Source organism: Pistacia vera, unplaced genomic scaffold (genome assembly GCF_008641045.1).
Source record: "Pistacia vera cultivar Batoury unplaced genomic scaffold, PisVer_v2 Contig630, whole genome shotgun sequence".
Classification (NCBI taxonomy): domain Eukaryota; kingdom Viridiplantae; phylum Streptophyta; class Magnoliopsida; order Sapindales; family Anacardiaceae; genus Pistacia; species Pistacia vera.
Window position 1 is genome coordinate 437322 of NW_022196480.1, and position 26454 is coordinate 463775.

At 38.0% G+C, this 26454-nt stretch overlaps 1 protein-coding gene across 1 annotated transcript; it reads right to left on the reverse strand.

Annotated features, from left to right (window-relative positions):
• Positions 1–1932: 1932 nt before the first annotated feature.
• Positions 1933–8985, reverse strand: LOC116111299 (uncharacterized protein At2g24330-like). The gene is made up of 7 exons (XM_031397497.1): positions 8731–8985; positions 5595–5739; positions 4887–4996; positions 4467–4547; positions 2415–2760; positions 2096–2274; positions 1933–2034 (listed from the first exon to the last, which is right to left on the reverse strand). Exons 1-7 carry the CDS (start codon positions 8983–8985, stop codon positions 1933–1935), a joined length of 1218 nt encoding a protein of 405 aa, XP_031253357.1.
• Between the last annotated feature and the right edge of the window lie 17469 nt (positions 8986–26454).

Here is a 26454-nt window from a genome sequence, read left to right on the forward strand (position 1 = left end):
AAAATAGTCCAGTCAATCACCACCGTCGAAGGGTGGCCAAAAGTCACCGTAATGGTGCACGATCGACTGGATCCCCGGCTTGATCCCAACTTTACAATGGATAGGGTTGCCTAATTTTTGGGGACAAGTATTCTAATCCTCGGCCCGCCTCGCATCATTGCCATCCTTAAGTATGATATTGTCTTGGATAATACTTAATAATAAAATTATATCAAATATAATATGATGCTTGATACGATATTGTATTATATTTACCTTTTGCGATTAAACTTTAATTTACATAGTGAAATTCGCCTTTGTTCTGGTAATTCCTCACGGTCCAGGACCTTCTAGGTTTATGATAAACTTGAATTAGGTTTATAAGTTTTCGTTGTACTAAGTCACAATTTTATGACAATAGTAGAGAGAGTATATGTATAGTTGGAACCACTTCTATAAATGCATTAGAATTTGAACAAAAACATACTATGATGTAATATAAAGAACATTCCACATATATCTATTGCCAAATAAATGATGTTTATATAATCCAAATTTGACAATGTAATTGCATCCTTTAATATGATATAGCTTAAAAGTATAGAAATTCCTTAATTCTACGTACTTAACATATTGAGGGTGAGTTTGGAGTCTCTCATAATCAAGGTTTTAAAACTCGGCTTGGGGTACAATCTGACAAAGTGGCCAAGTCTCAAGTTGACCAGTTGAACTAGTTCTACTAGCGGGTCAAACCGGTGACGTCAACAGGTAAAAAGTTTGAAAGCCAACAAAGACACCAATAAAAATTACTATAAGTCCCTATAGGTTTGAAATCTTACAAAAACACCCCAATTACATTGTTGGTGTCAACAACCCAAGCCAAATAGGGCCTATTTCCGGCGTTGACAACACACTCCATCACCACGAAAACTCTCTCCTCAACCTCTTGACCAAAACCCATCTCACTCCACCCTTGTTCGCCTTGCCAATCGCCGACACCAACCAATTGTTACTACCGATTTATTTTTGCGATTTTCAGTCGTTTCACTCACCGAAAATCACCTCCGTTATCACCTTTCCACTCACTAACCCTTCCTCTTCAAAACCCCCAACATCCTAATCTTTAGTTGTTTGCCGATCGTCATCCTAATTTCTAAGGTTTTTGATGACTAGTAAAATTGGTAACCCGACCTATGAAAACCCTAGGTACCGATTCAACTGGCCGGGTCGAGCCAGGTTTTAAAACACTGCTCATAATCGCTTATGTTTTTAAACAATGATCTAAAATATGTTTTGTAAACATTTTTAAAAAATAATTATGGAATAATCTACTTCTTCCATAATTTATTTTATTGAATGATTCTAAAAGCAAGTATTTTTCGCTTTTGAAATTCAAAATCAGATTTTAGAAAAATCAATTACAAAAATACCCTAAGATTAAATATAAGTTGTAATTTAATTAAATATAAATTCTAATTTCGTATAAATAAATTTTAAAATAAAAAAAATTAAATACTTAAACTAACTAGCAGTCATCAGCCAGCTTCTGGCGACGATTCCCAACTGGCGGTTGCCATCCGCCAACCAATTTTTCCATTTTTGTTAATAATTTTAAAACATTATTATTAATATATTTCAAAATCCAAAGAATTTCTTTCAAAAATAATTACTAATATAGAGGTCCCTCCAATGTATACACTCAATAACCAACAATTTCTTTTTTTCTCTTTTCATTAGAGCTCTACCTTTATAAATTCAATTAAGGTACTACAACATCATCCACTTAAAAGTTTTCTTTTTATGATAACGCTAATCAAGGATATAGCAACAGCATTGGATAGTATTTGAAGCCTATAATTTCTGATAAAAATACACTCTTTCATCATAAAGCACAGTAGTTTTTTTTTTTTTAAATGAAATTTCAACCCTTTTTGCAACCCAACCAACAAAGAATTAAATCCCCAAACCAGAAAAATTAGAAGCCAATATCAAACACCCAAGAAGGAAAACCGCTATGAATTCGACCCTAACAACCCCCAAAGTGAAAGCCAATACCTATAGAACATATAGAACAGAATATCTCACCCAATAACTAAAGATATGCGTTTACTCTTACCTTTGCAACTTCCTCGCTCTCCCTCACCGAACTACTGGCACTGATGATCGAATCCGTTGTCAAGGTGCTCGTATTAGGCGAGCTAGAAACAAACTCTTTTGATTCTTTTGGCTTGTTTAGGGCATGGCAGTGTGGGCAGTAATAAGTAATATATGGGAAATCCTCCTTCCTGGCAAGTCCTACATAAATACAAAAAAACACAAGATTATTTTCAAGCCACCAAATTTTTACCAAGGATAGTTCAATGTAGGGATGTGTCAATGCATTTGCTGGTATACATGTTGGGTTGCATTTTCCTTACTAATATAGATCAACCCACCATTATGCATGTGGCAGTTGGCGCATATCAGAGCATAAGATTGTGTAGGATCCTCCCCTACAAGTAATGCTGCAACTCGAGCAATCCATCCTCCGTTATTCAAGGTAGACCCCTGAGGATCATGATGATTGACAACCAGTTGACTATAACCAGATGTTTGAGGACCTTCAGTCTCGATGGAATGGGGGGTTTCCTCATCAGGATGATGCAATGGATTGCTACCCGCATTATTTGATCTTGTGAGTGATTGCTTTCGCTTACGAAGACCGCTAGATTGCACAACCTCGACATCATTGCTCTTACCTATTAGAACATTGAGTTTAGATTCATTCCCCACATACACTTTCTGTTAGTGTATACTAGTGTATGCCCTAAAAACCATTCGTGTTATCGGTTTTAGAGTATTTTGTCTTATATCTATATATCATAAATAATAGAAGAAAAAGTTTTTCAATTCATATATATAAATTGCTTCCTTTATACAGTCATGCATTTAAAATAAAGTATGTATATGAATTGTCCAGATGATTTATTTAATCGGTAAATGAATTATCGAAAAGGGTTTCCTACGGAAGCAATATAATTTGGGCAACTATATTGCACAGTAGGCATATCGGATGCTTCCGAAAGATATCATGAGTTGATATAAATATGGATGACAATGATAGTCATGTCACTGGGACATTGATATGGATTAGCGGTTAGTGAACTGTTTTTGGAATGTGACTGAATAACGAAAAATCACTTGGAAAGCATATAGTCAATGATTTATCGTTTGGTTATATCAGTGCACGATGTAGTCATTTGACCTGAGATATTGTAGTTGGATCCGATACGGATGCATATGGTTCATACGGTGTATAAGTACGAGACTAATCATGTTTCGTATAATAAAGCCTATTTGGCCATGTGTTGTTCATATGCGGAAATGAACGATGGTTAAGAAGGGATCCATTGACTCGGAAATATAGGATCGGGAGTACCGCTGACTCCATCCGGATTCGAGTTCCTAGACGAACGTCGATAAATGTCGGAAATCAGAATCTCTGGCCATAGTCTATTATTAGTCATACAAAAACAAGTTTGTGATGACGAGTTCCGGACATATTGATCGACGATTCCGTAGAAGATCAAGTTTAAGATTTTGACGTTCTATGAATCCGTGCTTGATCATGATATTTCAATGGAGGGACTTTACCTACATGGTACGTATGATCTGAAATGGGTTCGATAAAGTATTTCTTCATCTTGGTTTAGGGACTATAACACATTGCTAAATGTTTACCATAGTCGTTAGGCTTCTGGACAGGTTTTCGGATTCATCCAGAACTAGTTCACGGCTAATCCACGGTAGACCTACATAGTCACACCAATAGCCTTAAGAAGTTAGAGAATGATGAGAGAAAGAAATGATTATCCGAAGAGAGCTAGCACATTCCGAAGGTAATGACAGGATTTCTATGATAATAGTTACATGGAAAATTATTTATGACATTTTAAGAGTTAAAATGGTTAAACAATAATTAATTATATTTAATTATTATATCTTAAAGCGTTAAGATTAATGAGATGAACGAAAATAACATTTTAATAGTTAAAGGGTAAAAAGGTAAATTTATGGGTTGCTAATGTAAATTAGTTTAGTTTACATGGGCCCTTGAATAATATTGATTATTCAAAGGGTAGCACAATAAATTCGTGGGGTCCCTTTTAAAATAAGTTTTTATTGGGGCTTGGAATTTAAAAACAAATAATTGCAAAATTGCCCAAGTATATATAAATGCAAAAGATTGCATTTTAGTTCATTATTCACATAGTTCACTCAAAGCAAACTAAAAAGCTCTCTCCCTAGCCACGGCCACTCTGTAACTCTCTCAAGGTGGTATTAAAGTGTGGATGTCTCATCATTTTGAAGCTAATCTTCATCAATTCAAAGCAAAGGAGTAGGTATAATCTCTTTTCCAAGCTTTGTTTGAAAACTGTTTTTGAAATCCAACCTTTCATGCTTTCACTCTTCATCTCCACCACTCTTCATACATGTTGTTCTTACACTTTCAAGCCTGAATCTGTACCCAGCTTAGATGCCAGGACAGTTGCAGCAGCAGCATTTGCTTCTGGGTCAGGATCGTATCTCTGCATAACAGAGCTTACACTTGGTACAATTAATTGTAAAAAAATTATCATACGGTTGCAAAAGACACGCCCATTCTTTCAGTCAACAGTATGCCTTCAGAAGTTAAATAAAAAACACTTGTGGTAAATTAAGAACTCAAAAAAAAGAGGACATTTGTTCATCTCTTTTGACCAGGTTCTAATTAACAGTGTCCTTGATCATTACTTGGAAGAGAACACAGAGAACTAATGACTCTCAGCCTCATTTTAGAGAACACAAAATTCTTCAATTTCTGAAATTATGACTAAGTTACCAATTCAAACAACATATATGGGTAATATAACTAGCTTATAACCTACCTGAATGAGCTGTTGAGTGGTATAATAGTTAGTCCTCTCTTTAAGTTCATCAATTTTTGCTTGCCTCTCCGCCTGAAGCCTTTCCAGAGTTTTCTGGTCCTTGTGATCACCTATAACATAAAAGGACAACATAGGTTCATTTATACATCAATCCTAATAGATATAGTATAGGACGTAGTCATGGCAGTCACCATCCTTTTCTTTAATTCTATATTATTGTGGGATATAAGAAATAACAATTTTATTGAAAGAAAAAATCATAAGATCTGAGATCTAGTGTACCAGAAATCACTGGATGAAAATTAAAAAGATAATACAAAGAAGCACAGAGGAAAATAATAACCAAGGAAACACAGCCCCCCAATCTCTTTGAATAAAAAGAAAGATGTCCAAAAGTGTTTAAAAACCAAAGTCCACAAAGACAAGTCACTATCTTATTCAACAAAAATATGAACTCTTTCCAAAACAAATGAAAACCATCTTAAATAAACTCAAAACCTCTCATTCCAATGACTTAGAAATTGCCCAGAAACAGGTCACTATCCAAATTTATTCAACAGAAACAAGCATATGTGGAAATTATGCGCAGCATATAGGTTTCAATGCACAGTAATTAAAGGAAGACAGAGGAGAGACCAACAAAATACTGAAGTATTCTAACAAAAAAAATTGCAATAAATGAGATCAATTTCAAAGTCAAACACTTACACATCCTTGTAAAGCTTACAAATGCCGAATATGCAAGAGAAGATAAACCAGGCAAAAGGAACATCGGCAAAACTCGAAATGCCCTCATTTTCCAATTTAAGTCCATTGATCTTGTTGTCATGATGGCATAACCAACTGCAATAACCTGAAAATCGATCAAATTTGGAAAATCAATAAAAAAATCATATCGAAAAAGTACCAACATCAACTAAAGAGAACTATTACTATTATAGTTATCTTAATTTTTTATAAGAAAAAGAAATTTTAATTATAAAAAAAAAAAAGAATCACGAAAAGGTGGTCTAATAGTCCACTAGAGGGGAAAAAAAAATCCATTACAGGTACAAAAGGAAACCCAAACCGAAGGTCATCTAACTAGAGCTCCCCAATTATCCTAAATAAAAACAAAGGAATCCTTGAATTCATTAAAAACTAACACCCAAAGATAAGCAAAACAAAATGGCCCTGTCCCATAAAATTTTAGTGTCTTCGTATGTAGCATCATAAATGAATTTCTATCCCTTTACAATCAAATAATGCAAAAGACCGCCATCAAGTTAAGAGAATGGTTGGACAAGAGAATAACTTCCAACCCTACTGTTCTGATTGTATTAAAAAATATAGCCACTTTGCTTTTCATGTTCCCATCGCATATTATCCACTAATTTTTTTTCCAGACATTAATAAATCTTAGGTGGAGCCAAAAGGAAATACAATCATAACAGTAAGAAGAGTAATGATTAAATCTAAGCATGAGCTAGAAGGAAAATAAACAAGATAGTGATTGTAGCCCTGCAGTAATAACAGTTCATCACTTCTCAGTCAAAAGACCTATTTGTTGAGAAAGAGCATTTCAACTGGTAGGCTCAAACTCTGCACCGTAAGAATCATGAGATTTTAATCCTTTGTCTAGATTACATAAGATTGAGCAAGTTGTTTGTCTCTTTTTTTTTTTTTTTTTTTGGCTAGAGGAGGATGGTGAGTGCAAAGGGAGTCTTGTCAAACTTTAAGAGAGAAGTCAAGTTTAGAATCTCTAGAATTCTGTTAGTGGGACTGCATGAAATAGATTTTAGGGGTAAATCTTAGAAGTTATGGAGGAGAGATCACAAAATACTTTGACAGCATTTAGAAGGGCCTTGGTGTGGCTTCAGAAATATAGTAGCAAAAAAGAACCTTCATTGGCATCTTCAGAAGTGGAGGTAGGGGTTTACAGAGGATTATCATCCCTCAATAATTAGACTCTTAAGACTGGAGAAGAATGGAAGAGGTATTGAGAAGTCTGTTAATTGGTGGCGCAGACATTGCAAGAAAATGAGAAACAAGAAGAGAGACGCTTCTATAAGAGAAAGCATTTCATAACATACTCCGACAGTATAGACATAGGGTCTTGGTATAGAGCAGTAGAGTAGGGCTAGAGAAAAGACTTAAGTCAAACTTTAGACTACAACAGTCCCAGGATTATAAAGAAATTCCCATTATGATGTAGATCAGGGAAGAGAAAGGAGGGAGAGCTTCGAAGAAAGGGAAGGAAAATTGAGAGAGAATTAGAAAGGAAGAACAAGTTTTTTATTTCATCCAAAAGTTGTCTTTCCACAGTGAAGTAAGGCTCTACTTATAGGACCAAACCTTAGCCTTACATGGTATACAATTTATCTAGGAATATACAGTCATTAAAATGATTATCCAGATAATTATTCTAGGAATATATAGTCATTAAATCAAATATCCCAGATAATTATTCTCAAAATATATAGTCATCCAATTAGCTATTGAGAGCATCAAAACTCCTATCTCATTAGTCTATCATTTGTTTAAAGTTGTTCACAGCATTTGTAAGGGCATTGAATTGTGCTTGTTGGTTGTTGATTTGGTCTTGTTTGTTTAAGTAGATTGTTTAAGGTCTCGATGGCTCTTTTTGTAAAATAGGAGTAGAAAATAGCTACTAAAATTAGACAAAATCTACTAAATGATAATTATAAACTAAGTGAATGCAAATGATAAATATAAACTAGACCACCTGCAAACTAACCCATATGCCCATCAAGTCACTAAAATAACACACTAATATGAGAGTACATACAGATCAAAAAGAAATGGGAGAAATAAGAGAAGAAACTAGGCAGAGATTAAAATGGTAAAGAAAATCAACTATCTAGATGAACTATGATAAGCCTATCAAAATAGAAATCTAATCTCAATACCTGAAAAGATAAATAAAGCATTATAAAAAAAATAAATAAATAATCAAATGAATTTCCTAAATATGAAATATCCTAAGTCCCCCAATTCCTGTATTAGTACAGCATATTTTTCCTGAAGGCGATAGGATGACTTGGAAGATAAGAGTTCAGGTGACTATTCTTGCAAGTTACATCAAAGAGTGGGTTGATAGTTGACTCTTAATCAGTAGCCTTAAGCCCTTTCAATATTATTTGAAAGGCAAAGTCCCTCATAAGATGCAAGTTTTTTATGGCTTTGGCTTAAGAGAAATTAATAAATCTTATTAATGAAGGAGTTCTGATTTGCTTATTGTACAGATTAAAATTCTTGGGGGGCTGGTTCTATTGGAGATGAAGACAAGTTGTATTTATTATCTTTGCATAAGGTAATCAGCTCTTCAATAAGATCTTAGTTCTCATTACGGTTTTTTAGGCTACTTGTGTAACTTCATCTTATTTTCACTATCAATACCAAATCTATAATTTCTTATAAATTAGATAAACAACGATAAACAACTCTACCACTGGAACTTATTTGGCAATGGAGGATTTGTCATGAGAGTAATCAAATATTAAAACTCAGATAAGACAAGCTTCCCATTTGGGCAGAATCATAGCAATTAGACATCTAAATATTAAAACACCTTTTTCTAAGTAAATAAGCAAGCAAAATTTAAAAAAAAAAATAAAAAAAAATTCTGATGGACATGATTAATTTCATTTAGTCGCTTGCTAAAGAAACAATAAATTTCAACTAAGACTGTTTATCAATCATAAAAGCACCTATTACTGGTAACAGTCAATTTTAACACAACTTGTTATGAAAGTGACATTGAATTACTAGGGAAAAGAAAAGGAAAAAACACTGTAGATACTGGGTATAAAAAGGTAAGAAACAAGTGAAAAGGAGAGGACACCTCAAAAATGACAGTGAATATGATAAGATGCTTAGTCATCCTCCTCCAAGTCTGTGATCGCCTTTGCAATCTGGCAAGAACTGCAGCTTCTTCCTTAGAAATGTATTGCAATCTCTTCTCAAAATCATCCCTCCTAAGTCTAAAGATACTGTTCCAAATATGAGAAACAATACCCCTCTGCTTCTTTATTTCTACCACAGATGGAGCATTAGAGTCTTTCGTTTCAGTTTCCATATTGCATTTCTCCTCAGCCATTTCTTCTATTGCTTAACGTCCTTCTAGCAAAAGTCAAAATAAACTTAACTTTATAATTTGAATCACAGAGAATTAGAAACCAAAAAGAGATTCTATCAAAAAGAATTGTGAATATAAGGGTTACAAAAATTCTAGCTAACAAAAAATTCTTAATCTAAAAGTTCAAAATAGATAATCTCATAGAAAAAAGCTTCGATCTGTTTGATATAATATTTAAAATTGTTTTCAAATTAAAAATTACAGAAAATTGTGTAAACGACTTTTGATTGCTTTCCATTTTTTGACTAATTTTAAGGATTATATTCACAAACAGATTTTGAACACACACACACACTCGATCTGTTTGATATAATATTTAAAATTGTTTTCAAATTAAAAATTACAGAAAACTGTGTAAACGACTTTTGATTGCTTTCCATTTTTTGACTAATTTTAAGGATTATATTCACACACACACACACATATATACACACACATATATATAGACACACACACACACATATATACACACATATATATATAGACACACACACACACACACATATATATAATAAAAAACCTATATCTATACCAAAAGGACCCTTTCACGGAATATATAAAGAGAGTTTCAATTCAAGGAAGGTAGAAATAACCAAATATTACCTCTTCTCCTCTACTATGTAGCTAAAGCAACTTTAAAACTCAATGTTGACATTTTACTCTATTCAAAGAATAACCTCCAAGAAAATAATATCCCCAACCTAATTCTTGTCTCCCATGCTACGGCTTTCCACTTGCAATTCAGGGGAAATCTCTTGTCTCTCCATTCTTTACTTTTGTTCTAGATTCCAAAAGTTTGTCAAGAATCAGTAATTATAAATTACAAGCATTAGATTACTACTTTGCTTTGGATCAATCAAGAAAACCCCCATTTCTTACGAAAAATCAATTATATCAATAAATGCTACGTACTGAAAAATATTCACCAAAACATATACAACTAAAACGTAAGAAAAAATAATAATAAAAATATACAATACACAATTACAGCAAAACATGAAAGGAAACAATACCTACAGAGATGCCAAGCGGGATCATATGTATACGACAAAAACGGTGTCATTTTGATGAAATGAAAGAAGAGGGAGAAGGCAGTTGCGGATTCAAATTTCTTGAGAATATGAGGGGGAAAATAGAAAAGGATAGCTGACAGATCGGTTTGATGAAAAAGTGAGGAAGAAAACGTGGATTCCATATTCAACTAGAAACCGTGTCGTTTTGAAACCTTCGTTGACAGGTATTTACAGGTGATTTGTTTTAGGAATTTAGGGCTGAAAAAAAAAAAAAAAAACCGAAAACCGGACCAAAACCGACAAAAAAATCGGTTTTCGAATTAGTCAGTTCGGTTTTGGTTTTTAAAAATTATTAAACTAATTTTCCAATTTGATTAATAATTTAAGGGTAATATTAAACCAGTTAACCAAACCGAGTTTGAAACCGACTTTAAAAAAATATAAGAATATAAAACAACAACACTACGTGTACGCTGTCTCTTACAAAGAGAGAGCGTACGCATTGACGTGGCACGCCGTGGCGTATCAATGACATGTGGCATGTGGCCCACAGTTCTTAATCCCCAAAAATTTAAAATATATATATAATTTCAAACCCAAACTTCCCAGTTCCCACATTGCACGACCTAAATCAAATTCCCTTCCCTAATTTCATCTTCATCTCAAATCAAATTTTACAATTCCTACGTCATCAACCTTTCCATTAATTTATGAAATTCCAATTTTTCCCAAAAAGCCACCCTCAACAGAAGATCCTATTGATTTGGTTGAGGTGAAGCAACAAAAAAGAGTTGCATCTGTTAAAGAGCCATCACCAGCAGCGAGACTAATGCCAGCATCCTTGCCTATTCCAACATCTCTTAGCATTGATCGAGCAGCGGCTTCACTTAACAAACAAGACTAGTAGCCAGCCATTGATCTTGTCAATCCACCCGCATTGGTGGCAAAGGAAGAAGCTTTAAGGGCAAAAAAGAGGATATACATAACTATTTTACTGAATTCACTCGGGATAACCACCATGCGACCACCACTCCTACCTCGTGACTACCACTCTCAACGGCTCCTACCGCCGCCGCATACCGCCAGAGCTCAATCACCACAGCCATCGCCACTGCTTGTATGTGTACCTTGACTGTTTTCACTTTCACTAATAAATTCAATCCCAAAACCCATAAGTTCTTGTACATATCTCAATCTTCATTTTTAAATAACCAAAGTCATTACTCATTGCAAAACTGGGTCGTGAAAAAAATGAAGTTTTGGATTCATATTTTGAGAAAGTTAAGATTTTGATGAAAGGGGGAATCATTTTAGGGGCGCTTGTTTGTGGGGTTTTGGTGTTTGGTTCCAAGAGAGTTTTTGCTGTGGAGAGTGTAGTAAATGCAGGGTATGGAGGTTAATTTCATTGAATTTAAATTTGCATATTGGTTGGATTTGGTGAAAATGCAGAATTTTTTGGTGCAGCTGTTGCAGCTACATTGTTGCACTATAGGCAGATTCCAAAAGTGTTTTCGGTGTAGTGTTTGTGTGCTGGAAGTGATGGCTGGACCTGTTTTTGTGCATTTGAGGAGGTATATCCAGGTGTTTGAGGAGTCAAGCTGCATTTTGACATTGTTTTTGTGCATTTGAGGAGGTATATTCGAGCATTTGAGGAGTCCAGTTGCATTCTGACAGTGTTTTTTTCTTTTGTTTTTGTTTATTTTTGGTCGATTGTTCATGACAGTTGAAAATTGAACTAGGTCAGCTTAAGCAAGAAGAAAGTCTGATGTCTGACCTTGCGCATTATTGTTTGAATATGATGTATGTTGAAGATGGTGTTGAGCAATGTAAAGTGGCCGAGTGAATCCATGTGCAAGTTGTTTGTGTACTCTATATATCTGATGCCTTATTGGATGTAATCTATAGAGTTTTATTTTACTAGTTTTATGAGAGCTTTTGGTTAATGCAAGGATTTGTAAACTTACCCAATTTTGGGAGGAAAAGAAATAAAGAAATACACAAAATGCATTGTTTCGATTGTAGTGTTTTATGTTACATGTACAAGATAATTGCTTGTGTAAATGATACTTCAGGGAAATGGAACAGCTCTTCAGAAAGGGACATTAAACATAAAATCACATAATGCAATATTGAAATGCAAAAAGAAACAACATCCACCAAGGATATACATCCTTATACACAAAAGCAACACAAACACAAGACAACCAAACTCTACCATCTTGAGAACCTTTACCAAAAAACCAACAAGGGAAACAAGACACACCCTAACTTGCCCAGTTATCCCAACAATAGCAAAAAAACTACACACAAAAAAAAAAAAAAAAAAAAAAAATGCAAATTTATCAGCCATAAGTTCCAAACACAGAAGCTGCAAATTAATAAACAGAAATATTCTTATGTGCACCTGAAAGTGCTGGTCATCCGTGATGTTTTCTCCAGCACTAAAAGCTCCTTAGTTGATGGAACGATTGAGGGAAAGGTTTGATTTTGAGTGAAGAGATCGAACCAAGTGTAGTTGAAATCTTTTATTGTTAATGTTGTGAGAGTGGTTGGTATGAAAGAAGGATGAAAAGTTGGTGTTGATGTTGAATTGTTGATGGAGTTTGAGTTGGAAAAGAAGAATTGTGTTGAGGGGATTGCAAATTTTTAAGGTAGTGCTCTGTTCAACATCTTAGTTTGGATCAAGACGTGTGCTTCCTGGATAGATTTTGGGTGTTAAAGGGAATGCTCTGTTCTGTCAGGGGTGTTAGTAAGATAACTNAAAAAAAAAAAAAAAAAAAAAACAACTTCACTACCAACAAAGAGAAAAGGATGCAGCATAACAAAAGCTGCTGCTACCACTCCAACCTGCCCAACCAACACTCCAACAAGAAGAACATTACACTACACACTACAAAAACTACAAATGCATAACCTACAACCAACACTTTACACACTACACAACTGCAAATGCACAACCTGCACCACCAGCCCACTAAACATTGCATAAACTGCACTTGCGACCCATTCCTCTTTTTTACAGGGGACATAACCCATCAATCTACACCTTATATATATCAAGACGTATATAAAGAAGACAATGCGATATTAAAACTCAAGAAATTCGGCACCTAGACTTTCAACATTAGATTTACATAACTAATCAACTTAACTCAACATCATAATATGCAAAATTAAATTCAATGATATTTGAAATTTCAATCACTATTCAATAGCCAAAAGGATATACACCTGGTAATTTTATAGAGAATAAAAGATACAAAGTAAGAAATGGGAATTCCCCAAAGGAACCAAGTTCTTAGGACATGCACAAGAGACTAAGCTACACAAAAAAACCAAGAGCAACAAAAGGATTTACACCCTTTATACACAAAACCTATACACAACCAGCAAAAACACCCGCGGAAACACCAAAAATCAGCTCCTTGCGGTTGATCAAAAAGTGCACAAGCTGCTAAGATGCAACATCCACTGTATAGATTGCTAAGACACAAAACCAGGTTTGCCAAAGCTCACATCAGCAGCCAACAACCAACCCAAAATCACCTGCAACACACCTAGCTATGCACTTGGAAGTAGTTGGCTGCTCTTGCAACCAACACACCAAAAATGAGAAACAATGCCCGAGCTCTCCCCAAACCACAAACAACATTGCAACTAGACTGCAGGTACACCTGAGAAGAGTCCACGTCCTAGTCTCCTGTAACATATATGTTGAAATAGAGAGGTGCCAAGGTTGGGCAGGCAGCCTTTGTTGCTTGCAGAACACTGCCCATCATAAGGCTTGTTGGCTAATTCCCAAAACTTTAAAAAACCCTAAACCCTAAACCTTAAAAAACCCTAAACCCCAAAAAACCTTAAATCATAAACCCTAAATCCTAAAAAACCCTATACCCTAAACCCTAAAAAACCCTAAACCTTAAACCCAACCCAGAACCCTAAACCTAGGATCCAGAACCTAGAACCTTGAATTGAGAACCCAGAACCCTAAACCTTAAACCCTAAAAAACCCTAAACTCTAAACCCTAAACTCTAAACCCTAAACCCTGAGCCCTAAACCTTAAACCCTAAACCCTAAAAAACCCTAAACTCTAAACCCTAAACCTTGAACCTTAAACCCAGAACCTAGAACCTGTTAGTATATATTAGTGTATGCCCTAGAAACCATTCGTGTTGTCAGTTTCAGAGCATTTTGTCTTGTATCTATATATATCATAAATAATAGAAGAAAGAGTTCTTCAATTCATATATGTAAATTGCTTCCTTTATTCAGTCATGCATTTAAAATAAAGTATGTATATGAATTGTCCAGATGATTCATTTAATAGGTAAATGAATTATCGAAAAGGGTTCCCTGCGGAAGCAATATAAATTTGGGCAACTATATTGTACAGTAGGCATACCGGATGCTTCCGAAAGATATCATGAGTTGATATAAGTACGGATGACGATGATAGTCATGTCACTAGGGCATTGGTATGGATTAACGGTTGGTGAACTGTTTTTCGAACGTGACCGAATAACGACAAATCACTTGGAAAAGCATGTAGTCAATGATTTATCGTTTGGTTATATCAGTGCACGATGTAGTCCTTTGACCTGAGACATTGTAGTCGGATCCGATATGGATGCGTATGGTTCATACGGTGTATAAGTACGAGACTAATCATGTTTCGTACAATAAAGCCTATTTGGTCATGCGTTGTTCATATGCGGAAACGAACGATGGTCAAGAGGGGATCCATTGACTCGAAAATATAGGATCGGGAGTACCGCTGACTCCATCCGGATTCGAGTTCCTAGACGAACATCGATAAATGTCAAAAAACTGAATCTCTGGCCAGAGTCTATTATTAGTCATACAAAAGTAAGTTTGTGATGACAAGTTCCGGACATATTGATCGACAATTCGGTAGAAGATCGAGTTTAGGATTTTGACGTTCCATGAATCCATACTCGATTAGGATATCTCAATGGAGGGACTTTACCTGCATGGTACGTATGATCTGAAATGGGTTCGATGAAGTATTTCTTCATCGTGGTTTAGGGACTATGGCACATTGCTAGATGTTTACCATAGTCGTTGGGCCTCCGGACAGGTTTCCGGATTCATCCAGAACCGGCTCACGGCTAATCCACGGTGGACCTACATGGTCACACCAATAGCCTTGAGAAGTTAGAGAATGATGAGAGAGAGAAATGATTATCCGAAGAGGGCTAGCACCTTCCGAGGGTAATAACGGGATTTCTATAGTAATAGTTACATAGAAAACAATTTGTGACATTTTAAGGGTTAAAATGGTCAAGCAATAATTAATTGTATTTAATTATTATATCTTAAAGTGTTAAGATTAATGAGATGAACAAAAATAACCTTTTAATAGTTAAAGGGTAAAAAGGGTAAATTTATGGGTTGTTAATGTAAACTAGTTTAGTTTAAATGGGCCCTTGAATAATATTGATTATTCAAAGGGTAGCATATTAAATTCGTGGGGTCCCTTTATAAAATAAGATTTTATTGGGCTTGGAAGTGAAAAATAAATAATTGCAAAATAGCCAAAGTATATATAAGTGCAAAAGGTTGCATTTTTGTTCATTATTCACTTGTTCACTCAAACACAAACTAAAAGCTCTCTCTCCCTAGCCACGGCCACTCTCTAATCCTCTCAAGGTGGTGTTAAAGTGTGAAGGTTTCATCCTTTTGAAGCTAATCTTCATCAATCCAAAGCAAAGGAGTAGGTATAATCTAGTATCCAAGCTTTGCATGTAAACCGTTTTTTTTTAATCCATGCTTTCATGCTTTCATTCTCCATCTCCACCACTCTTCATGCATACTGAATCTTTCAAATTCGTGGAGCGGGACGAACGTCAGAAGTCCGTGTGTAAAGCCCAAAGGGCTTAAATGAGCATGTCGTATTCAGACGGCCATAACTTTCTTTCTGGGAAGAGTTACGAGGCTTGTAAGATACCGTTGGAAAGCTCATTCAAATCTCGTCGATTCAGACTGATGCAAGATGTCTGACGGATGAATTCATGGAGCGGGCCAAACATCAGAACTCCATGCGTAAAGCCCAAAGGGCTTAAATGAGCATGCCCCATTCAGACGGCCATAACTTTTTATCCGGGAAGAGTTACGGGGCTTGTTAGATACCGTTGGAAAGCTCATTCAGAGCCCGTCAGAAGCCCATCAGTGTCGACTGACATACAAGCCTTTGACAGTCTAATTCATGGAGCGGGTCGAAAGTCAGAAGTCTGTGCATAAAGCCCAAAGGGCTTAAATGAGCATGTCCCATTCAGATGGCCATAACTTTCTTTCTGGGAAGAGTTACGGGGCCTGTAAGATACCGTTGGAAAGCTCATTCAGAGCCCGTCGACCTAGACTGATTGAGGATGTCTGACAGATGAATTCGTGGAGCGGCCTGTACGTCAGAACTCCGTGCGTAAAGCCCAAAGGGCTTAAATGCACATGCCTCATTCAGACGGCTATAGCTTTTTATCCGGGAAGAGTTACAGGGCCTGTAAGATACCGTTGGAAAGCTCATTCAGAGCCCGTCAGGAGTCCATTAGCGTCGACTGACATACAAGCCTCTGGCAGTCTAATTCATGGAGCGGACCAAACGTCAGAAGTCTATGCGTAAAGCCCAAAGGGCTTAAATGAGCATGTCCCATTCAGACGGCTATAACTTTCTTTCTGGGAAGAGTTACGGGGCCTGTAAGATACCGTTGGAATGCCCATTCAGAGCCCGTCGACTTAGACTGATGCAGGATGTCTGACGGATGAATTCATGGATCGGCCCAAACGTCAAAACTCCATGCGTAAAGCCCAAAGGGCTTAAATGCGCATGCCCCCTTCAGACGGCCATAACTTTTTATCCGGAAAGAGTTACGGGGCCTGCAAGATACCATTGGAAAGCCCATTCAGAGCTCATCAGAAGCTCATTAGCGTTGACTGACATACAAGCCTCTGGCAGTCTAATTCATGGAGCGGGCCGAACGTTAGAAGTCCATGCGTAAGGCCCAAAAGGCTTAAATGAGCATGTCCCATTCAGATGACCATAACTTTCTGTCCGGGAAGAGTTACAGGGCCTGTAAGATACCGTTGGAAAGCTCATCCAGAGCCCGTCGACTTAGACTGATGCAGGATGTCTAACAGACGAATTCATGGAGCGGCCCGAACATCAGAACTCCGTCCGTAAAGCCCAAAGGGCTTAAATGAGCATGCCCCATTCAGACGGCCATAGCTTTTTATCCGGGAAGAGATACGGGGCCTGTAAGATGTCGTTGGAAAGCTCATCTAGAGCCCATCAGAAACCTATCAACGTCGACTGACATGCAAGCCTCTGGTAGTCTAATTCGTGGAGTAGGCCGAACTTTCGAAGTCCGTGCGTAAAGCCCAATGGGCTTAAATGAGCATTTCCATTCAGACGGCCATAACTTTCTTTCCGGGAAGAGTTACGGGGCCTGTAAGATACCGTTGGAAAGCTCATTCAGAGCTTGTCGACTTAGAATAATGCAGGATGTCCAACGGACAAATTCATAGAGCGGCCCAAACATCAAAACTCCGTGCGTAAAGCCCAAAGGGCTTAAATTAGCATGCCCCATTCATACGACCATAGCTTTTTATCCTAGGAGAGTTACGGGGCCTGTAAGATACCATTGGAACGCTCATTCAGAGCCTCTCAGTAGCCTATTAGCGTCGACTAAGATACAAGCCTCTGGTAGTCTAATTTGCGGAGTAGGCCGAACGTCAGAAGTCCGTGCGTAAAGCCCACAGGGCTTAAATGAGAATGTTCCATTCAGAAGGCCATAACATTCTTTCCGGGAAGAGTTACGGGGCTTGTAAGATACCGTTAGAATGCTCATTCACAGCCCATCGACTTAGACTGATGCAAGATGTCTGAAGAACGAATTCATGGAGTGGTCTGAACGTCAGAACTCTATGTGTAAAGCCCAAATAGGTAAAATGAGCATGCCCCATTCAGGCGACCATAGCTTTTTATCCGGGAAGAGTTACAGGGCCTGTAAGCTACCGTTGGAAAGCTCATTTAGAGCCCGTCAGAAGCCCATTAGCGTTGACTGACATACAATCCTTTGGCAGTCTAATTCATGGAGCGGGCCAAACGTCAGAAGTCTATGCGTAAAGCCCAAAGGGCTTAAATGAGCATGTCCCATTCAGACGGCGATAACTTTCTTTCTGGGAAGAGTTACGGGGCCTGTAAGATACCGTTGGAATGCCCATTCAGAGCCCGCCGACTTAGACTGATACAGGATGTCTGATGGATGAATTCATGGAGCGTCTCGAACATCAGAACTCCATGCGTAAAGCCCAAAGGGCTTAAATACACATGCCCCCTTCAGACGGCCATAGCTTTTTATCCGGAAAGAGTTACGGGGCCTGTAAGATACCGTTGGAAAGCTCATTCAAAGCCCATCAGAAGACCATCGGTGTTGACTAACATACAAGCCTCTGGCAGTCTAATTTATGGAGTGAGCCGAACGTCAGAAGTCCGTGCGTAAGGCCCAAAGGGCTTAAATGAGCAAATCCCATTCAGACGGCCATAACGTTCTTTCGGGGAAGAGTTACGGGGCCTGTAAGATACCGTTGGAAAGCTCATTCAGAGTCCATCGACTTAGACTAATGCAGGATGTCTGATGGATGAATTAATGGAGCGGGCCGAACGTCAGAACTCCGTGCGTAAAGCCCAAAGGGCTTAAATGAGTATGCCCCATTCAGACGGCCATAGCTTTTTATTCGGGAAGACTTACAGGGCCTGTAAGATACCGTTGAAAAGCACATTTAGAGCCCGTCAGAAGTCCATCAGTGTCGATTGACATACAAGTCTCTGGCAGTCTAATTCATGGAGTGGGCCGAACGTCAGAAGTTAGTGCGTAAAGCCCAAAGGGCTTAAATGAGCATATCCCATTCAGACGGCCATAACTTTCATTCCGGGAAGAGTTACGGGGCTTGTAAGATACCGTTGGAAAGCTCATTCAGAGTCCGTCGACTTAGATTGATGCAGGATGTCTGATGGAGGAATTAATGGAGCGGGCTAAAAGTCAGAACTCCGTGCGTAAAGCCCATAGGGCTTCAATGAGCATGCCCCATTCAAACGGCCATAACTTTTTATCCGGGAAGACTTACCGGGCCTGTAAGATACCGTTGGAAAGCTCATTCAGAGCCCGACAGAAGCTCATCAACGTCGCCTGACGTACAAGCCTCTGGGAGTCTAATTCATGGAGTGTGCCAAACGTCAGAAGTCCATGCGTAAAGCCCAAAGGGCTTAAATGAGCATGTCCCATTCAGACAGCCATAACTTTCTTTCCGGGAAGTATTACAGGGCCTGTAAGATACCGTTGGAAAGCTCATTCAGAGGTCGTCGACTTAGACTGATGCATGATGTCTGACGGACGAATTCATGGAGCGACCTGAACGTTAGAAATCCATGCGTAAAGCCCAAAGGGCTTAAATGAGCATGCCCCATTCAGACGGCCATAACTTTTTATCCGAGAAGACTTACGGGGCCTGTAAGATACCGTTGGAAAGCTCAATCAGAGCCCGTCAAAAGCTCATGAGCGTTGACTGACATATTACCCTCTGTCAATCTAATTCCTGGAGCGGGCTGAACATCAGAAGTCCGTGTGTAAAGCACAAAAGGCTTAAATGAGTATGTCCCATTTAGACGGTCATAACTTTCTTTCCGGGAAGAGTTACGAGGCCTGTAAGATACCGTTGGAAAGCTCATTCAGAGCCCGTCGACTTGGACTAATGTAGGATGTCTGATGGATGAATTAATAGAGTGGGCCGAACGTCAGAACTCCGTGCGTAATGCCCAAAGGGCTTAAATTAGCATGCCCCATTCAGACGGCCATAACTTTTTATCCGGCAAGACTTACGGGGCCTGTAAGATACCGTTGGAAAGCTCATTTAGAGCCCGTCAGAAGCCCATCAGCGTCGACTGACATACAAGCCTTCGACAGTCTAATTCATGGAGCGGGACAAACGTCAGAAGTCCGTGTGTAATGCCCAAAGGGCTTAAATGAGCATGTCCCATTCAGACGGCCATAACTTTCTTTTCGGGAAGTGTTACAGGGCCTGTACGATACCGTTGGAAAGCTCATTCAGAGCCCGTCGACTTAAACTAATGCAAGATGTCTTACAAATGAATTCATGTAGCGGCCCGAACGTCAAAACTTCGTGCGTAAAACTCAAAGGGCTTAAATGAGCATGCCCCATTCAAACGGCCATAACTTTTTATCTGAGAAGAATTACAAGGCCTGTAGGACACCGTTGGAAAGCTCATTCAGAGCCCGTCAGAAGCCCATCAGCGTCGACTGAAATACAAGCCTCTGGCAGTTAAATTCATGGAGCGGGCCGAACATCAGAAGTCCGTGCGTAAAGCCCAAAGGGCTTAAATGAGCATGTCTCATTTAGACGGCCATAACTTTCATTCCGGGAAGAGTTACGGGGCTTGTAAGATACCGTTGGAAAGCTCATTCAGAGCCCGTCGACTTAGACTGATGCAGGACGTCTGACGGATGAATTCATGGAGCGGCCCGACCGTCAGAACTCCGTGCGTAAAGCCCAAAGGGCATAAATGAGCATGCCCCATTCAGACGGCCATAACTTTTTATCTGGAAGAGTTACGGGACATGTAAGATAACGTTAAAAAGTTTATTCAGAGCCCGTCAGAAGTGCATCAGCGTCGACTGACATACAAGCCTCTGGTTGTCTAATTCGTGGAGCGGCCCAAACGTCAGAAGTCCGTGCGTAAAGCCCAAAGGGTTTAAATGAGCATGTCCCATTCAGACGGCCATAACTTTCTTTCCGGGAAGAGTTACGGGGCATGTAGGATACCGTTAGAAAGCTCATTCAAAGCCCGTCGACTTAGACCAATGCAGGATGTCTGATGGATGAATTCATGGAGCGACCCGAACGTCAAAACTTCACGCGTAAAGCCGAATGGGCTTAAATGAACATGCCCCATTCAAACGGCCATAACTTTTTATCCAAGAGGAGTTACGGGGCCTGTAAGATACCGTTAGAAAGCTCATTCAGAGCTTGTAAGAAGGCCATTGGCGTCGACTGACATACAAGCCTCTGGTAGTCTAATTCGTGGAGCGGGCCGAACGTCAAAAGTCCGTGCGTAAAGCCCAAAGGGCTTAAATGAGCATGTCCCATTCAGACGGCCATAACTTTCTTTTCGGGAAGAGTTACGGGGCCTGTAGGATACCGTTGGAAAGCTAATTCAAAACCCGTCCACTTAGACTAATGCAGGATGACTAACTGATAAATTCATGGAGCGACCCGAACGTCAGAACTCCGCGCGTAAAGTCCAAAGGGCTTAAATGAGTATGCCACATTCAGACGGCCATAAGTTTTTATTCGGGAAGAGTTACGGGGCCTATAAGATATCGTTGGAAAGCTCATTCAGAGCCCGTCAAAAGGCCATTGGCGTCGACTAACATACAAGCCTCTGGTATTCTAATTCACGGAGCGGGCCGAACGTCAGAAGTCCATGCGTAAAGCTCAAAGGGCTTAAATGAGCATGTCCCATTCAGACGGCCATAACTTTCTTTCTGGGAAGAGTTACGGGCCCTGTAAGATACCGCTGGAAAGCTCATTCAGAGCTCGTCGACTTAGACTAATGCAGGATGTCTAACACACGAATTCATGGAGTGACCCGAACGTCAGAACTCTGCGCGTAAAGCCTAAAGGGCTTAAATGAGCATGCCCCATTTAGACGGCCATAAGTTTTTATTCGGGAAGAGTTACGGGGCCTGTAAGATACCGTTGGAAAGCTCATTCAGAGCCTGTCAGAAGTCCATCGGCGTTGACTAACATACAAGCCTCTGGTAGTCTAATTCACGGAGTGGGACGAACGTCAGAAGTCCGTGCGTAAAGCCCAAAGGGCTTAAATGAGTATGTCCCATTCAGATGGCCATAACTTTCTTTTCGGGAAGAGTTACGGGGCCTGTAGGATACCATTGGAAAGCTCATTCGGAGCCCGTCGACTTAGACTAATGTAGGATGTCTAACGGACAAAATCATGGAGTGACCCGAACGTCAGAACTCCACGCGTAAGGCCCAAAGGGCTTAAATGAGCATGCCCCATTTAGACGGCCATAACTTTTTGTCCGAGAAAAGTTAGGGGGCCTGTAAGATACCGTTGGAAAGCTCATTCAGAGCCCGTCAGTAACCTATTGGCATCAACAAACATACCAGCCTCTAGTAGTCTAATTCATGGAGCGGGCCGAACATCAGAGGTCCATGCGTAAAGCCCAAAGGGCTTAAATGAGCATGTCCCATTCAGACGGCATTAACTTTCTTTCCGGGAAGAGTTACGAGGCCTGTAGGATACCGTTGGAAAGCTCATTCAGAGCTCGTCGATTTAGACTAATGTGGGATGTTTGACGGACGAATTCATGGAGCGACCCGAACGTCAGAACTCTGCGCGTAAAGCCCAAAGGGCTTAAATGAGCATGCCCCATTCAGACGGTCATAACTTTTTATCTGGGAAGAGTTATGGGGCCTGTAAGATACTGTTGGAAAGCTCATTCAGAGCCCGTCAGAAGTCCATTGGCGTTGACTGATATACAAGCCCTTTGTAGTCTAATTCGGGGAGCGGGCCGAACATCAGAAGTCCGTGCGTAAAGCCAAAGGGCTTAAATGAGCATGTCCTATTCAGACAGCCATAACCTTCTTTCCGGGAAGAGTTACTAGGCTCTTAGGATACCGTGGGAAAGCTCATTCAGAGTTCATCGACTTAGACTGATACAGGATGTCTGACGTGTTAGTGTATATTAGTGTATGCCCTAGAAACCATTCGTGTCGTCGGTTTCAGAGCTTTTTATCTTGTATCTATATATATCATAAATAATAGAAGAAAGAGTTCTTCAATTCATATATGTAAATTGCTTCCTTTATTCAGTCATGCATTTAAAATAAAGTATGTATATGAATTGTCCAGATGATTCATTTAATATGTAAATGAATTATCGAAAAGGGTTCCCTACGGAAGCAATATAAATTTGGGCAACTATATTGTACAGTAGGCATACCGGATGCTTCCGAAAGATATCATGAGTTGATATAAGTACGGATGACGATGATAGTCATGTCACTAGGGCATTGGTATGGATTAACGGTTGGTGAACTGTTTTTCGAACATGACCGAATAACGACAAATCACTTGGAAAAAACGTAGTCAATGATTTATCATTTGGTTATCAGTGCACGATGTAGTCCTTGACTTGAGACATTGTAGTCGGATCCGATATGGATGCGTATGGTTCATACGGTGTATAAGTACGAGACTAATCATGTTTCGTACAAATAAGCCTATTGGTATCGTTGTTCATATGCGAAAACGAACGATGGTCAGAGGGGATCCATTGACTCAAAAATATAGGATCGGGAGTACCGCTGACTCCATCCGGATTCGGGTTCCAGACGAACATCGATAAATGTCGAAAAAACGGAATCTCTGGCCAGAGTCTATTATTAGTCATACAAAGTAAGTTTGTGATGACAAGTTCCGGACATATTGATCGACAATTCGGTAGAAGATCGAGTTTAGGATTTGACGTTCCATGAATCCATACTCGATTAGGATATCTCATGGAGGGACTTTACCTGCATGGTACGTATGATCTAAATGGGTTTGATGAAGTATTTCTTCACCGTGGTTTAGGGACTATGGCACATTGCTAATGTTTACCATAGTCGTTGGGCCTCCGGACAGGTTTTCGGATTCATCCAGAACTGGCTCACGGCTAATCCATGGTGGACCTACATGGCACACCATAGCCTTGGGAAGTTAGGAATGATGTAGAGAGAGAAATGATTATCCGAAGAGGGCTAGCACCTTCCAGGGTAAGCGGGATTTCTATAGTAATAGTTACATAGAAATCATTTGTGACATTTAAGGGTTAAAATGTCAAGCAATAATTAATTATATTAATTATTATATCTTAAAGTGTTAAGATTAATGAGATGAAAAAAATAACATTTTAATAGTAAAGGGTAAAAAGGGGTAAATTTTTTGGTTGTTAATGTAAACTAGTTTAGTTTACATGGGCCCTTGAATAATATTGATTTTCAAAGGGTAACATATTAAATTCTGGGTCCCTTTATAAAATAAGATTTTATGGGCTTGGAAGTGAAAAATAAATATTGCAATATTGCCCAAGTATATATAAGTGCAAAGGTTGCATTTTGTTCATTCTTGACTAGTTCACAAAAACACAAACCAAAACTCTCTCTCAAACCCAAGGCCACTCTCTAATCTCTCAAGGTGGTGTTAAAGTGTGGAGGTTTCATCCTTTGAAGCTAATCTTCATCAATCCAAAGCAAAGGGATTATAATCTCTTTTCCAAGCTTGTTGAAAACCGGTTTTAGAATCCATGCTTTCATGCTTTCATTCTCCATCTCCACCACTCTTCATCATGCTGATTCTTTCAAATGGTATCAGAGCTAAAAGCTCCTTGCATGTCAATTTATAAGCAAAAATGACATTTTCCAAGTGTTCTTGTGTTAATCATGTTGAAAGTGACATGCATGTTCTGTTTTGGCCTAGTAATGATAATGAAATGTTTATTATTTTTCCATTGGAATCAGATTCGCCATAACATAAAAGTATAAAGATGTTTTTAATTTTTAATTGAAGCATGCAAGAATCATTATATGTTAATTTATAAATATATATATTTTTGGTGACAAAAGTGTTATGCATGCCTTGATAAGTGCATAGAAATTTCTTGCTAGATTCGGCCATGCATGTTCTTTGTTCATTTGATTCTTGTTTTAATAAATAAGTTTGTAATGTGTTTTGGAAGTTTGTTCCATAAAGGGTCGAAATGTATGCTTGATGATGTGTTTTGCATGATGATTTATTAAAAAATGTTCATGCATGTTCTTCTATGACTTTGATTAAATGATTATGCTTGACATGCTAAAAGTGTTATCCTTTAATTGATTAAAGTATATTTTTGCATGATGTATGCAAATGTTGCAAGTGTTTAGTGGGTGGAATTTGATGTTAGCATAAAGTTAGGATTATTCATTCATATGAATTATATTATATATATGGTGGTAATTTTAATGTAGGATATTTAATTTGATAAATTATCTTATATGCATCATTGCATGACATAAATTATTATATTTTTGAAATGTAATAATTTGGTTGTTTGAAGGTTTCAAAAATTGATGATGCAAGATGACATGATTGTCTTTAAAGACAATGTGTCATAAAAAGTATTACTTTAGTTAAAAGTAACTTGTGTCATAGACGATTACTCTTGGAGTAATATATCCCATTTATCTATGCCATGCATGACTTTTGGAAAAGTATTGAAATGATGATAATAGTTAATAATATATATCTTGGGTGGAATATACAAAAGTGTTTGTGTAATTATTCCTATGAAATGTGTAATTGTTGCATGACCCAAAGTTATATTAAATTACCACATGATATATAATATAATATCTATTAATATATGAGATATTTATTATTTATATCATGCCTTTAAATAATTGTTTATTATTTGGTATGAATGTTTATATTATTTATTGATAATGAATATTAGATTAGAGTTGATCATGGGCGCCATTTGGTTTTCAAATATTCAAAAGTGTTTGTAATATTCTTTTATTAATACTTTAATAATTAAATTTTATTTTTTTATTTTAATCGGCCTACTGCCTAAATCCATATGTAATGGAATCGGCTAGACGGGAACCGAAGATCATCCGATGACGATCCAATCGAGATAGTATTGGTAAATAGTTTGCCTTTGGATGTATTTTCGAAAAGCCCCATGGTCAACCCACATGCTTTAATTTATGCAAATTTGTGATATGTATGAATTGTTAATTAAACATGCATGCTAAAATAATATTAACTAAAGTTAAACCTAAATCTCCCCAATTTAAAATATTAAATCCAAGTCTCCCATTGTGGGATAACTAAATTCTTTGATATAAATTTAATCCCAAGATTTCTTATGTGAGGGATATAATCTTTATATCATAGAATTAAGTTGATCTTGTTCTTGGATGGATATTTACCACCTTGACCAAGAATTCTATTATGTGAGGACATGATGAAAATGTCATCCTAAAAGAAGCACAATGGTTCGGATTTAACTAGCCTAGGGTACCAGAATTATTATGTAGGTATCCGAAGCTAACAAGGAATTGAATCAAACCTTATATAGTGATATAAAAGGAAAAGAGTTTCCTACTTATTAGACTTAATTAACCAAATTCTATATGTGAGGTTTTGAATTTGATGAGAAATTGATTCCCCCTAAGAAATTTATTCCAACGAAATTCCGGATCCTATTTAAGGGAGTGTAGACTCGAATAAAATAGTGGGAGCTATTTATTATGCATTAGAAGGTTTAAAAGATT